Source organism: Chlorocebus sabaeus, chromosome 8, assembly GCF_047675955.1.
Source record: "Chlorocebus sabaeus isolate Y175 chromosome 8, mChlSab1.0.hap1, whole genome shotgun sequence".
Lineage (NCBI taxonomy): Eukaryota > Metazoa > Chordata > Mammalia > Primates > Cercopithecidae > Chlorocebus > Chlorocebus sabaeus.
In genome coordinates this window covers 106,624,725-106,637,268 of record NC_132911.1, presented here as the reverse complement: position 1 = coordinate 106,637,268, position 12,544 = coordinate 106,624,725, and the positions used below count along the sequence as shown (strand labels likewise).

Here is a 12,544-nt window from a genome sequence, read left to right as displayed (position 1 = left end):
AAGGAATGTTACATATTTTTTCTTCTCAGTTATGAGTCTAAGAGGAAATTATTAATAAAAGTAGTATTATGGTTATACGCTACTGTATTAGTGTAAAATAACCTGAGCTTTCTCAACCTTATGTTAAAAAGGTGGTTGAAAATAGCTTAAAAGTGCTTGTGAGTAGAGAATACTTTCTAGTGTCTATTGATAATACTAGACAACAGAGCTTTTATTAAAAATAGATTTGCCGTTCACTTCTAATGAAGAGAATCTAAGATTTACATGGAGTAGATTTTTTTTTCAAGTTTAATATAACTAATTCAAGGTCCAATAGCACCAGAATGTGTTGGAGCCAGTAAATCAGTCCTGTTTCTGATATGTAAGCCAGAAGAAGTGGTACAGTTTCTTTTGAGAATTATTTCCACTCAGAATTACAGGGAGATCTTTGATGTATCACCTTGGTTTGAGTCTGCATTCTTAGTGGAGAGTATGGAGACATCCTGGAAAGAATCCCTGTGGGAGTGTTTTTGTTTTTGTTTTGAGACGGAGGAGTCTCGCTCCGTCGCTAGGCTGGAGTGCCGTGGCACAATCTCTGCTCACTGTAACCTCCTCCTCCTGGGTTCAAGCGATTCTCCTGCCTCATCCTCCCGAGTAGCTAGGACTACAGGTGTGTGCCACCATGCCTAGCTAATTTTTATATTTTTAGTAGAGATGGGTTTCACCATGTTGGCCAGAATGGTCTCGATCTCTGGACCTCGTGATCCGCCTGCCTTAGCCTCCCAAAGTGTTGGGATTACTCTGCTCCCAGCACCTGTGCTGTTCTGAGGTAGATTAACTTAGTGAACCTGGCATAAGGTATAAATTGCTCACCCCAACACATGCACACTTATTTTCATGCTTGCTCCCTAGAACATGCAGCGTCTAAGATTTTTGGTTTAACATTGTCACCAATTAACTTTAATACCTCCTGAAAATGTTTTGGCAGAATATTTCTTAGTGCTTTCAGTAAGGCATAAATGTAAGAACATAAACCTTTCTTTTTGTAACAATGAAACTGTAAACTATTTTTGCTAATGTATTAAGAAAACTGCAAGCAGTGATCCCAGAGGTATGATTTGAGCTGCTTTTTTAGGGCTTTCAGTGAGATTGGGGCACAACATAGGGAAGACTCAAGCAGCCTACCTTGCCCACCTACTTATCTATCCCTTTTCAGCTGGAAATACTGGGTTTTCAAGTGGCATTTCATTTGAACAAAGAGTTCGTTGCCTCAAGATGTATTAGAAAATTTGACTAGTCATAGTGGCTCACACTGGTAATATCAGCTCTTAAGAGAGGCAGAGATGGGAGGATAGCTTGAGCCCAAGAATTAGAGACTAGCCTGGCCAATGTAGTGAGACCCCATTCTCCATAAAGAGGACAAATAAAAAAAAGAAAACTTGTTGCTGGAGGTGTTTGTGTTTTACAAATTCTTTTGAGGAATTGGCTTTTTTTGGCCTTTTGGTCTTTAACAGTAGCTGATAGTTGAGCTTTGCATTCACAGGCATGGGTAGCTTAATGACAGAGATACATTCTGAGAAATGTGTCTTTAGGTGACATTTCATAGGTTGTTTGAACATCATAGTGTACGTACAGAAACCTAGATAGTACAGCCTACGACACACCCAAGCTGTATGGTGTAGCTTACTGCTCCTAGGCTACCATCCTGTGTATTGGTACTGAATACTGTTGACAGTTTAACACAGTGGTAAGTATCTGTGTATCTAAACACAGAAAAGGTATAGTAAAAATATGGTATTATGAGACCATCTTCATGTATTTGATCTGTCCTTGTCAAAAACATTATGCAGCGCATGACTGTACATCTGGATTGCTTGCATATCAAAGTTATGGGCTGCTTTTAAGAATGTGAAAGAGCTGGACAGAGTGGCTCAAGCCAGTAATTACAATACTTTGGGAGGCCACGGTGGGAGGATTGCTTGAGGCCAGGAGCTTGAGACCAGTCTGGGGCAACATAATGAGACACTATGAACAAAGAGTTCTCTACAAAAAATAAAAAAATTAGCCGGACATGGTGGCATGTTCTGTAGTCCCAGCTACAGGGACTGACTGAGTGGAGGTGGGATTGAAGGCTGTGGTAGGAGGATCGCCTGAGTGGTTGAGGCTTCAGTGGGCTTTGATCATGCCACTGCACTCCAGTCTGGGTGACAAGAGTGAGACCTTTTCTCAAAAAAAAAAAAAAAAAAAAAAGGAAAAATGTACCTACTTTTTCAGTACACTTCCAGGGGTTCATTACCACCATCCCTAAGTTTAAGAACTCCCCACTCTTTGTTGTGAAGTCTTTTGTCCATTTGTTTCTGAGTACCTACTCTGGGCTAGGAATTTACAGCAATCTCAAAGCCTTCAAGAGAGCATCAAAGAAAATAAACCTCCATTAGAGCTTTATTGGTTTTTTTGTTTGTTTGTTTTGTTTTTAAGAGATGGGGTCTCCCCTATGTTGCTCAGGCTGATCTCAAACTTCTGGCCTCACAAAATCCTGCCTCAGCTTCCCAAAGTATTGGGTTCAATCAACTACTTTATTGTAGTTCTCTGTGTAACGAAAGAAAACAAATGTTAGTGTACTGCATATGTGGATTCAGGTGATCCTTAATCCATTTTGTCAAGTACTGCCAGTATAGCAAATGAATTTTATTTCGTTTTTCCAACAGAATGATTTTGTCACTCAGCTGGGACTTGGTTAACAACTCTGCTGTTACTTCTGAAGTGACAGTTCCATTTCAAAGATGAATAGTGAACTCCACAAACATTTTATCTTTCCTTTAGAGGAGGTCATGTTTTTTACTATTTTTATTTATATTGATAATGCCACTATATGTCAACTGTTTTGGTTTAGCCTTCAGTTGATGTTTAAAATTATTTAGCTTCTATAAAAGTCTGATTTATAGTGACAAGAAGTTGGTCAGTGGTTGCCTGGGGTGGAGTTGGGGATTTGCTGCAAAAGGGACATCATATGAAGAAAGGCTATGAGTAGGCATGATAATGTTTTCATACCAGTGTGAATAAACTTAGCATTTTTGAACAAGTATGGGTGTTCATATGTCTGAAAGGGGTTAGTTGATTATGTGGATATGTTAAAGTTCTTTTAAAGAGACAGAGAACTGTGTTGGATTTCCCCAAAAAAAGAAGTCCTGTGTTTTATAGGGATGGGGTGTTGGGGAAGCAGTGTTTTCATATTGTTTTAAATGTTTTCATATTGTTTGATCATTAGTAGCTCTAGAGCTAACCTACTTAATTATTCCATTTCTCAGTATATAAATGGAGATAATACCATCATTGTGGTTTTAAGGGTTAGGAGAATTGATATTGAATAGATGAAATACTTAGGCTGGGAGACTGCTATAAACATGTTTACTGTTAGATTTAAGCTAGCTTAGCAGGCAGTCAGAGTTGAACCTATGAAATTACATGGTTTGAAAATATTTGGGAAAAAGTATCTTTATCTGTATCATCATACTACTCTAGCAGAAGCTCTGGAGAATGTAGGGAGTCAGTGAGTAAGACTTTATCCAGTGGACCTGATGTTTTTATAAGTACTGAGGATCCTGACTGTTAAAGGAAAATTACCCTTCCTAAGAATACTATGGTTGTAGGAAATCGAGGTTTATCTTATCCTGACTTAAAAGCTAGGCCTTCTGTATTTGGCAGCAGTTGCGTGTTGTGGTCTATAATCAGTAACCAAAGGTTTTCAAGTAAATACTAAATACTATGTATATATTAGACTATGATCAGAGACTTAGCAACTGAGATACAATTAAGTCCTCACTGAGCATCATCAGTAGGTTCTTGGAAACTGCGAATTTAAGCAAAAAGATGTACAGCAAGCCCTTAAATAACATTTCACTATAATGTTAAGGAAAAAAATGATTTCGTTTTACCTCTTTTACTTAAAAGATGCAGTTTGCAAGAAGCTGTTGACATAAAGTGAGGACACTATTTATTTTATTTTCATTTCAAAGTATTTTATTTAGGCCAAAAGTCTTGATTACGTATTTTTTCATTTATTAATAGTAGGATAAATGAAAACTGGCTGCTATGCCAAAAAGGTTAGTGATGCTAAACTTAACAGGAAGTTTTTACCTTATTTTCTTGTATTTATCTTTGTAAATGAGCGACCTTTATTTTTTAATTGTTCTTAGTACTCAGTTGAATATCCCCCCAAAATTGGTGCTTTAAATTGCGTAAAATAGGCCGGGCGTGGTGGCTCAAGCCTGTAATCCCAGCACTTTGGGAGGCCGAGACGGGCGGATCACGAGGTCAGGAGATCGAGACCATCCTGGCTAACACGGTGAAACCCCATCTCTACTAAAAAAAAAAAATACAAAAAAACTAGCCGGGCGAGGTGGCCGGTGCCTGTAGTCCCAACTACTCAGGAGGCTGAGGCAGGAGAATGGCATAAACCCGGGAGGCGGAGCTTGCAGCGAGCTGAGATCTGGCCACTGCACTCCAGCCTGGGCGACAGAGCGAGACACTATCTCAAAAAAAAAAAAAAAAAAAAAAAAAAAAATTGCGTAAAATAAACATGTATTCTTAGCCTAAAATCCCTATTTTCTGGGCACAGATTTACAGCAGTCCTATTATAACAACCTTTAGAGAATGTGCAGGCTGTGATTTAACTTCACTGCATAAGTATTAGGTCTATTCAGATAGGCCTCAATTAACCTGGTAAAATCCTCAACTTTTCAGTCTGTGCTATATGGCATGAAAGAGATCTGATGAGTTGCACTGAATGTAGTTAGCTTCTTGGAAATGAAGCTGTTAGTGTTTTAAAAGTTAAAACTGAGTATTTGTATTTCATGAAATTTGACTAATACAGCTTATTAAGGACTGTTTTGGTGCAGCCAAAATGCCACACTTTTAAGAACCATTGGAATGGAGTACACTTTCAGGAGAGTGGCCATCACCCAAGGGTGAACTCTTAGTTTGGGGCATTGGGGAGGGTGGAGGCGGGGGGGGGGTGGCAGGAGGAATCAAGGACACAGGAAAGACTGTGCAGGTTTTAAAATAGGCTGCAAGACAGCTGGTCAGTGCCATTATTAATGTGGCAACCAGAAATTAATACCAGATATTAAGTAGTACCCTGTCTGGTGGACCTGTTTTATCTCATTTATGTTGAAGTTATTTCCTAAAGTAACCTAAGGACCAGTGAAGTTCAACAAAGAAGATAAATCTATGTGTCAGTATGTGCTGCCTCAGGACAATGAGTGCTCTGGGGGAGTGGGCAGGTTTATTTTATTGATTGGATTGGAGAGGGGTAGGATTTAGCCTAAAGCCATTTTAAAAATCAGATTTCTTAGTAACTGATTCAGGATGTACAGATACCTAACTTACAAATGTAGTTTCTAATTATATTGTTTTTGCATTTCTGGTAATTGACAACTTAATTTAGCTCTATTCTAGCCAGCACTGAAACAGATGTTTTTAATTTATATACTTTATTTATTTTTTTTTTTACAACAACCTATTGAATAAATAACTAAGATAGTTAACTGAGATTTAGAGAAACTGATGTAGATTCTCCTAAATGATACAGCCAGGACCAGGTCTTCTGACTCCTAGTCCAGTGATTTCACCAAAGCAACTCACCTCATAACATTACTAACTTGATGTAGCTAGTACTATTTTAGCTTGAGATAAGCCCTAGGCAGTCTGTATCAAAGCTTCAGATTGTTCCCTCAAGCCACCCTCCCACCCTCCACCCTCACCCATTTTTATTACTTTCACCTAGTTGGGAATTTTTTTTTTTTTTTTTTTTGTAGGAGAGACGGAGTTTTGCTATGTTGTCCAGGCTGGTCTCAAACTCCTAGGCTCAAGCAATCCACAGGCCTGGGCCTCCCAAAGTGCTGGGATTACAGGCATGGGCCACCATGCCTGGCCAGGACTTTTATTTATTTATAAGACATTTATCTGCAATTACCTGGCAGTGCTATTACGTGGCTGACAGTATATTGGAAGTTGAGACTGGTATTTTGATTTCTTGGCTGCAGATACTTATTTCACTAGCTTTCTTTATTCTTAAAATGGGTAAAATTAAGTGTGTTACAGGCGCACAAAACAAGATAATAATACAGATTGGGTCTGCAACTCTGTAAATAAGGGGACCATATAGGCTTGTAATATATTGTGTATGTATGTGAGTTACCCCTTCAAATTATATTGACCTTTTTGGGTAAATGTATTTTAATTCATGTATTTGCTTTTTTAAATAGGCATTATAGGAAGTTAATAATCTGATGTTTCTGAAATTGTAAAATGATTGCATACATTCCTCACTAAATTAGGCACTTAGCACACTTTCATTGACTCGTACATTATGTCTATAGGAATAATACAGACTTATATAACTTATATTTTGACAGTTTGTTGCATATTCTAAGGACCCAGACATAGGCTTGGTGGCCCGTCTCTTGTCTTTCCTGGTTTATGACTTTCGGCTTTGTGGAATACGGCTGAGATGAAAGGATTTATTGATGATGCAAACTACTCCGTTGGCCTGTTGGATGAAGGAACAAACCTTGGAAATGTTATTGATAACTATGTTTATGAACATACCCTGGTAAGTGCCACTTCTCAAATACAGTGTTTGTCATTTTCCAAGCTCTGAAACATGAACGCTTTTTAATTTCTAAGATGGTAATCTGATTAAAAGTACTTGGTTCAGATGTTATCTGATTTAACTTGACGTTCATCCCCCACACCCATTCCCCTTGAGTAGTGATCAGTTTTTCTTTCCAATCCACATTATTTAAAAATCCTCCCTATGGCTCTTTCCCTGCTATGCCTCTTAGCATCTGGCACCCAGTTATGTTCTGTTTATTCTGTTGATGTGATGCCAGCCAACCTTCTAATCAGTACATGGCTTCTTACTCATTTTTCTCAATTTTCTTTTTTCTTTTTGGAGACGAGTGTCACTCTGTCGCCCAGGCTGGAGTAGAGTGGCGCGATCTTGGCTCATGTGCAGCCCTCACCTCCTGGGCTCAAGCAGTTCTCCTCCCTCAGCCTCCTGAAGTAGCTAGAATTACAGGTGCACACCACCACGCCCGGCTAGTTTTTGTATTTTAGTAGAGACGAGGTTTCACTGTGTTGGCCATGCTGGTCTTGAACTCCTGACCTCAGGTGATCTACCTGACCTCAGGTGATCTACCTACCTCAGCCTCCCAAAGTGCTGGGATTACAGGCATGAGCCACCGTGCCCGGCCTCAGTTTTTTTTTTTTTTTTTTTGCTTGTTTGTTTGAGATGGATTCTTACAGTGTTGCCCAGGCTGGAGTTCAGTGGCATGATCTCGGCTCACTGTGACTTCCGCCTCCTGGGTTCAAGCAATTGATATAGGATCCTTATGCCTCAGCTTCCTGAGTAGCTGTGATTACAAGTGTGTGCCACCATGCCCAGCTAAGTTTTTTTTTTTTTTTTTTTTTTTTTTTTTTTTTTATGTAGTCTCCCTTTGTAGCCCAGGCTGGAGTGCAGTAGGACGATCTCGGCTCACTGCAACCTCCGCCTCCCAGGTTCAAGCAATTCTCCTGCCTTGGCCTCCCGAGTAGCTGGGATTACAGGCGCCCGCCACCATGCCCAGCTAATTTTTTGTATTTTTAGTAGAGATGGGGTTTCACCATGTTGGACAGGCTGGTCTCGAACTCCTGACTTCAGGTGATCCACCCGCCTCGGCCTCCCAAAGTGCTGGGATTACAGGCATGAGCCACTGCGCCCGGCCTCAGTTTTTGTATTTTTATTAGATGGGGTTTTGTCATGTTGACCAGCCTGGTCTTGAACGCCTGACCAACACGTGATCTGCCTGCCTTGGCCTCCCAGAGTGTTGGGATTACAAGTGTGAGCCACTGCGCCTGGTCTCAGTTGTATTCTTCAGTGGATATTAATTTACTTTCAGATAGTCTTGGTTGTGTATGTTCATTGAGAATTTGATAATTTATCCTGAATGCTTACTCTCTACTGCTCCAGGAGTCAACTTCTACAGAATCATATACTCACTGCTACTTAAGGTGATTTTTTTTTTTTCTCTTTGAGACGAAGTTTCGCTCTTGTTGCCCAGGCTGGAGTGCAGTGGTGCAATCTCAGCTCACTGCAACCTCGGCCTCCCTGGTTCAAGCGATTCTCCTGCCTTAGCCTCCCAAGTAGCTGGGATTACAGGCGCCAGGCACCAGGCCCAGCTGATTTTTATATTTGTAGTAGAGACAGGGTTTCACCATGTTGATGGTCTGGTCTCAAACTCCTGACTTCAGGTGATCCACCCACCTCGGCCTCTCAAAGTGCTGGGATTATAGGTGTGAGCCACTGCACCCAGCCTGGTAAACTTGGTAAAAATAAAAACATCCTCAACTTTTCAGTCTGTGCTATATGATGTGAAAGAGATCTGATGAGTTGAACTGAATTTTTTTTTCATATTAGACTTAAATGATACAATCTTTCTTTATTGGAGAAAATTTCCTATATTCCACCAAACTTGTTAGAGAATTGTTTTTCATGTTACTGGTGTTCAGTAATCGAATATCCAAAATTCTCTCCTTCTCTTGACCTTAAGTCTACAGACATGTTCATCTTCCCCTCATCCTAGCAAAAATCCCTTTGTCTTCCTCTGCCATTCAACTGCTGAAAACTTGACATATTGGTCATGAAACTTGTCATATTGGTCAACCAATTTCTGCCAAGTCATTCTTCAGTCAGTTGCCACTGGGAAGCTCCTAGTCAAATTTTGATGATCGTTCTTAATCACTTAACTTTATTCTTCTGACTTTTTGCAACACTTTTCGGGGGTCAGATATAATCTTTGAAATACTCCTTTCATCCCACATCTAAATTATCCCACATTTAGTAACGTTCAATGAGGATTAGTCCTCAACCCTATTCTCTGCTGGTTCTGGGGTGACACTTCAGTGTTGTCTGAGTCATTCAGTCCACCTTTGGTTTGTGCTTTTAACCTTGGTCTTGCTTCCATCACGTCCTTGTATTCATCTCCTCCATTCCCACTATCCATCTTTGCATGTCATTATAGTGACTTCCTAACTTATCTCCCTTTTCATTGTCCTATTGTTTGCCTAAGCCTGCTTAATTTTGTTGAATATTCGTTAAATACAAGGCTTCCCTGCTCCCTAAATTTGTGTTTCGTTGCCTACTGAGAATTTTCTGGACTCACATCATGCCTAGGAAGGAAGCTGAATACCTTGTTGTTTCATCCCGTTTCTCTTGGTGGTACCCATAAATACCTTATTTTTTCCCAATCAAATTAAATATAAACTTTTTGTCTCCAGAATACTATAGATACCATATCTTGGGAGGATGGATAACTTAATACAACTGTTAAAATTCTGCTGCATATAATGTGCATTTTGCATTTGTATCAGTTGGGCACTATATTCTAATAATGGACATTTTTAAATACTGTGAATTAAAGAGTTCAAAACAGTAACATTGTCTTCATGGATTCTCAAACAGTATTTGGATGTTGTACGTCCTAAATAAGATTTTTTTTGCCTGCTATCTAACATTGAGTAATATATGTTCTGTTCAACAAACATAAGTCATCTTTCTAGTTCTAGAAGAGCCACAACTTTAAGGAAGATTATTCTTATTCAGGCTTATCTGATATTTGGTAGACTTACGTACTTTTAAAATCAAAATAATTTTGACGTCTCCATGTGCAGACTAACAACCTTGTCTTTATAAAAATGGTTTCCTGGTCGGGCACCGTGGCTCATACCTGTAATCCCAGCACTTTGGGAGGCCTAATGGGAGGATCTCTTGAGCTCCAGGAGTTGGAGGCTGTAGTAAGCTATGATTGCACCACTGCCCTCCAGTCTGCTACAGAGCAAGACCTCAACTCTGAAAAAAGTAATAAAATAAGAGGTTTCCCAGTGAAGATGGTCTCTTATTTTACCATGTTATCTTAAGGTGCACTTTTAATGTTGATATATAGCTTGTTTTGCTTAGCATTTCTTTTTACTGTATTAGGAAATTATATCCTGAACTGCCAAAGTATTTTAAACAGTGGGGGAAGCATGGGAGAAAATAGGTTTCCTTTCTTCAACTGCCAAAAAGTAAAATCAAGGGAGTTTCATTTTGACTTTTGTCACTGTAATTGATAATAGTTTTTTTTTAATCTCAAAGGGGAGAATATTTTATATGCTCATGTATACAGCACAGCAAAATAAATAGAAGAAGGAACAAATGTATTCAGAGTCTTTTTTAATGTTTACTAAATCAGTTAACAGACTTTAAATGTACTACTGTATGTAAATATATGTCTTGGCCCATATATTGGTGGAGGAAAGATGTTCTTTCCTGTTTTGATACTTGATTTTCAATGGTTTTTTGTTCATATTTGTCTTTTTTTCATAACCATGATAGACAGGGAAAAATGCATTTTTTGTGGGAGATCTTGGAAAGATTGTGAAGAAACACAGTCAATGGCAGAATGTAGTGGCTCAGATAAAGCCATTCTACACAGTGAAGTGCAACTCTGCTCCAGCTGTACTTGAGATTTTGGCAGCTCTTGGAACTGGATTTGCTTGTTCCAGTAAAGTAAGTATTTTTCATTTTTTAACTAAACTGAACCATTTAATAATTTAACTTAATGTAGTTACAGTGGTTAGGGAACAGATGCAAGGAAGCTAGAGTTTTGGATAGAGTTTTGAAATAATTGTTTAAATCTGCAGCCCCATGTTGGAAAATTACAAGCTTTTCTTTTTTTTTTTTTTTTTTTTTGAGACGGAGTCTCGCTCTGTCGCCCAGGCTGGAGTGCAGTGGCGTGATCTCGGCTCACTGCAACCTCCGTCTCCTGGGTTCACACCCTTCTCCTGCCTTAGTCTCCTGGGTAGCTGGGACTACAGGCGCCCACCATCACACCCAGCTAATTTTTTGTATTTTTAGTAGAGACGGGGTTTCACCGTGTTAGCCAGGTTGGTCTCGATCTCCTGACCTCAGAATCTACCCGCCTTGGTCTCCCAAAGTGCTGGGATTACAGGTGTGAGCCACTGCCCCCGGCCAGAAAATTACAAAAGTGCACCAATGAAAGGGAAGTTTCAGTGTGATGAGCCTTTGAAACGTTTTACTAATTGAAAACTTCAATTTGTTCCTCATTCTTAGGCTAGAGCTACCTCTAGGCCAAACTATAGCACATATCTAAAGTCTGAGATTTCTCCTGTGCTTCTTTTTAACAATGTTTAGGCCAGGAGCGATGGCTAACACCTGTAATCCCACTACTTTGAGAGGCTGAGGCAAAAGTTGCTTAAGCCAGGAGTTTAGGACCAGCCTAGGCAACACAGTGAGACCTCATCTCACTTTTTATTTATTTATGTTTTTAAATAAAAATATTGGTTTGACTAGGCACAGTGACTCACACCTGTACTCGTAGCACTTTGGGAGGCTGAGGCAGGAGGATCACTTGAGCAGCCCCAGAGATGGAGGCTGCATTGAGCTATGATTGTGCCACTGCACTTGAGCCTGGAATACAAAGAGTAAGACCCTGGTTTTAAAAGGGGTGGGAGTAATAGTAGTAGGGGAAGCATTATCAGAATATGAACTGTGACATTATGTATTCTTAATTTAACCTCCTTTTCACAGAATGAAATGGCTTTAGTGCAAGAGTTGGGTGTATCTCCAGAAAACATTATTTACATAAGTCCTTGCAAGCAAGTGTCTCAGATAAAGTATGCAGCAAAAGTTGGAGTGAATATCATGACATGTGACAACGAAATTGAATTGAAGAAAATTGCACGTAATCACCCAAATGCCAAGTAAGTATAAAACTAAGTACTTGAAAATATTACTTACCACTTAGAGGGTTGGGTTTGTCTTTTAGCTGGGAAGAAGGAGCATTTGTGGTAGGGCAATGATGTGTATCATAATTACAACTTATTTAAAGGTCCTCTACGGGAAACACTAGTAGCATTTTATTGGCTCTCTACCTTTGATCCTTCATGTGGAATTGGGATTAAAAAAATTAAGGGCAGTTTGGGGATATAATTTTGTAATCTTCAAGGAATCCTTGATAGTTGGTGTGATAATCAAATTAGGACCATGGCTATATTTTCATTATTTCTGTAACTGAGTTTTGTAATGTTACGAACAGGATATACTGTAGTCAGCTTTTCTTCCTGTTTAGCTGAGGGTTTAATCTACCCCAGGCCATAGTTCTTAAATGGTCTTTACTGACAGTGTCTTCGAAGCCTAGTCCGTAGATTTGGGGAGTTTTGTTTTTAAGGCTAATACTTCTCTTTTTGAACGTGAAGTTTAAATTTTTTACTTGCACCTTCATCCAGAGGAATTCTTTTTTTTTTTTTTTTTTTTTAAGAAAGTTTTAGAAAGTTTACTTTTTTAAGGCTGGGCGCAGTCTTAATCTCAGCACTTTAGGAGGCCGAGGCCAGTGGATCATTTAAGGTCAGGGTGGCCTGCGCCTGTAATCCCAGCTACTTGGGAAGCTGAGGCAAGAGAATCCCTTGAACCCAGGAGCCGGAGGCTGCAGTGAGTCACGATTGTGCCACTGCACTCCAGGCTGGG

General features: G+C 39.5%; 1 protein-coding gene across 8 annotated transcripts in view; it reads left to right on the top strand.

The window, feature by feature from the left end:
• AZIN1 (antizyme inhibitor 1) overlaps nt 1–12,544 on the top strand; it is a 37,766-nt gene that overhangs the window by 14,110 nt on the left and 11,112 nt on the right. For all 8 annotated transcript variants that reach the window (XM_038000218.2, XM_038000221.2, XM_038000219.2 and 5 more), the window contains 3 exons: nt 6,396–6,592; nt 10,394–10,567; nt 11,609–11,781. In XM_038000218.2, the coding sequence (XP_037856146.2) occupies nt 6,491–6,592; nt 10,394–10,567; nt 11,609–11,781 (449 nt within the window). In that variant the 5' untranslated portion in view covers nt 6,396–6,490. The remainder of the gene's footprint in view (nt 1–6,395; nt 6,593–10,393; nt 10,568–11,608; nt 11,782–12,544) is intronic.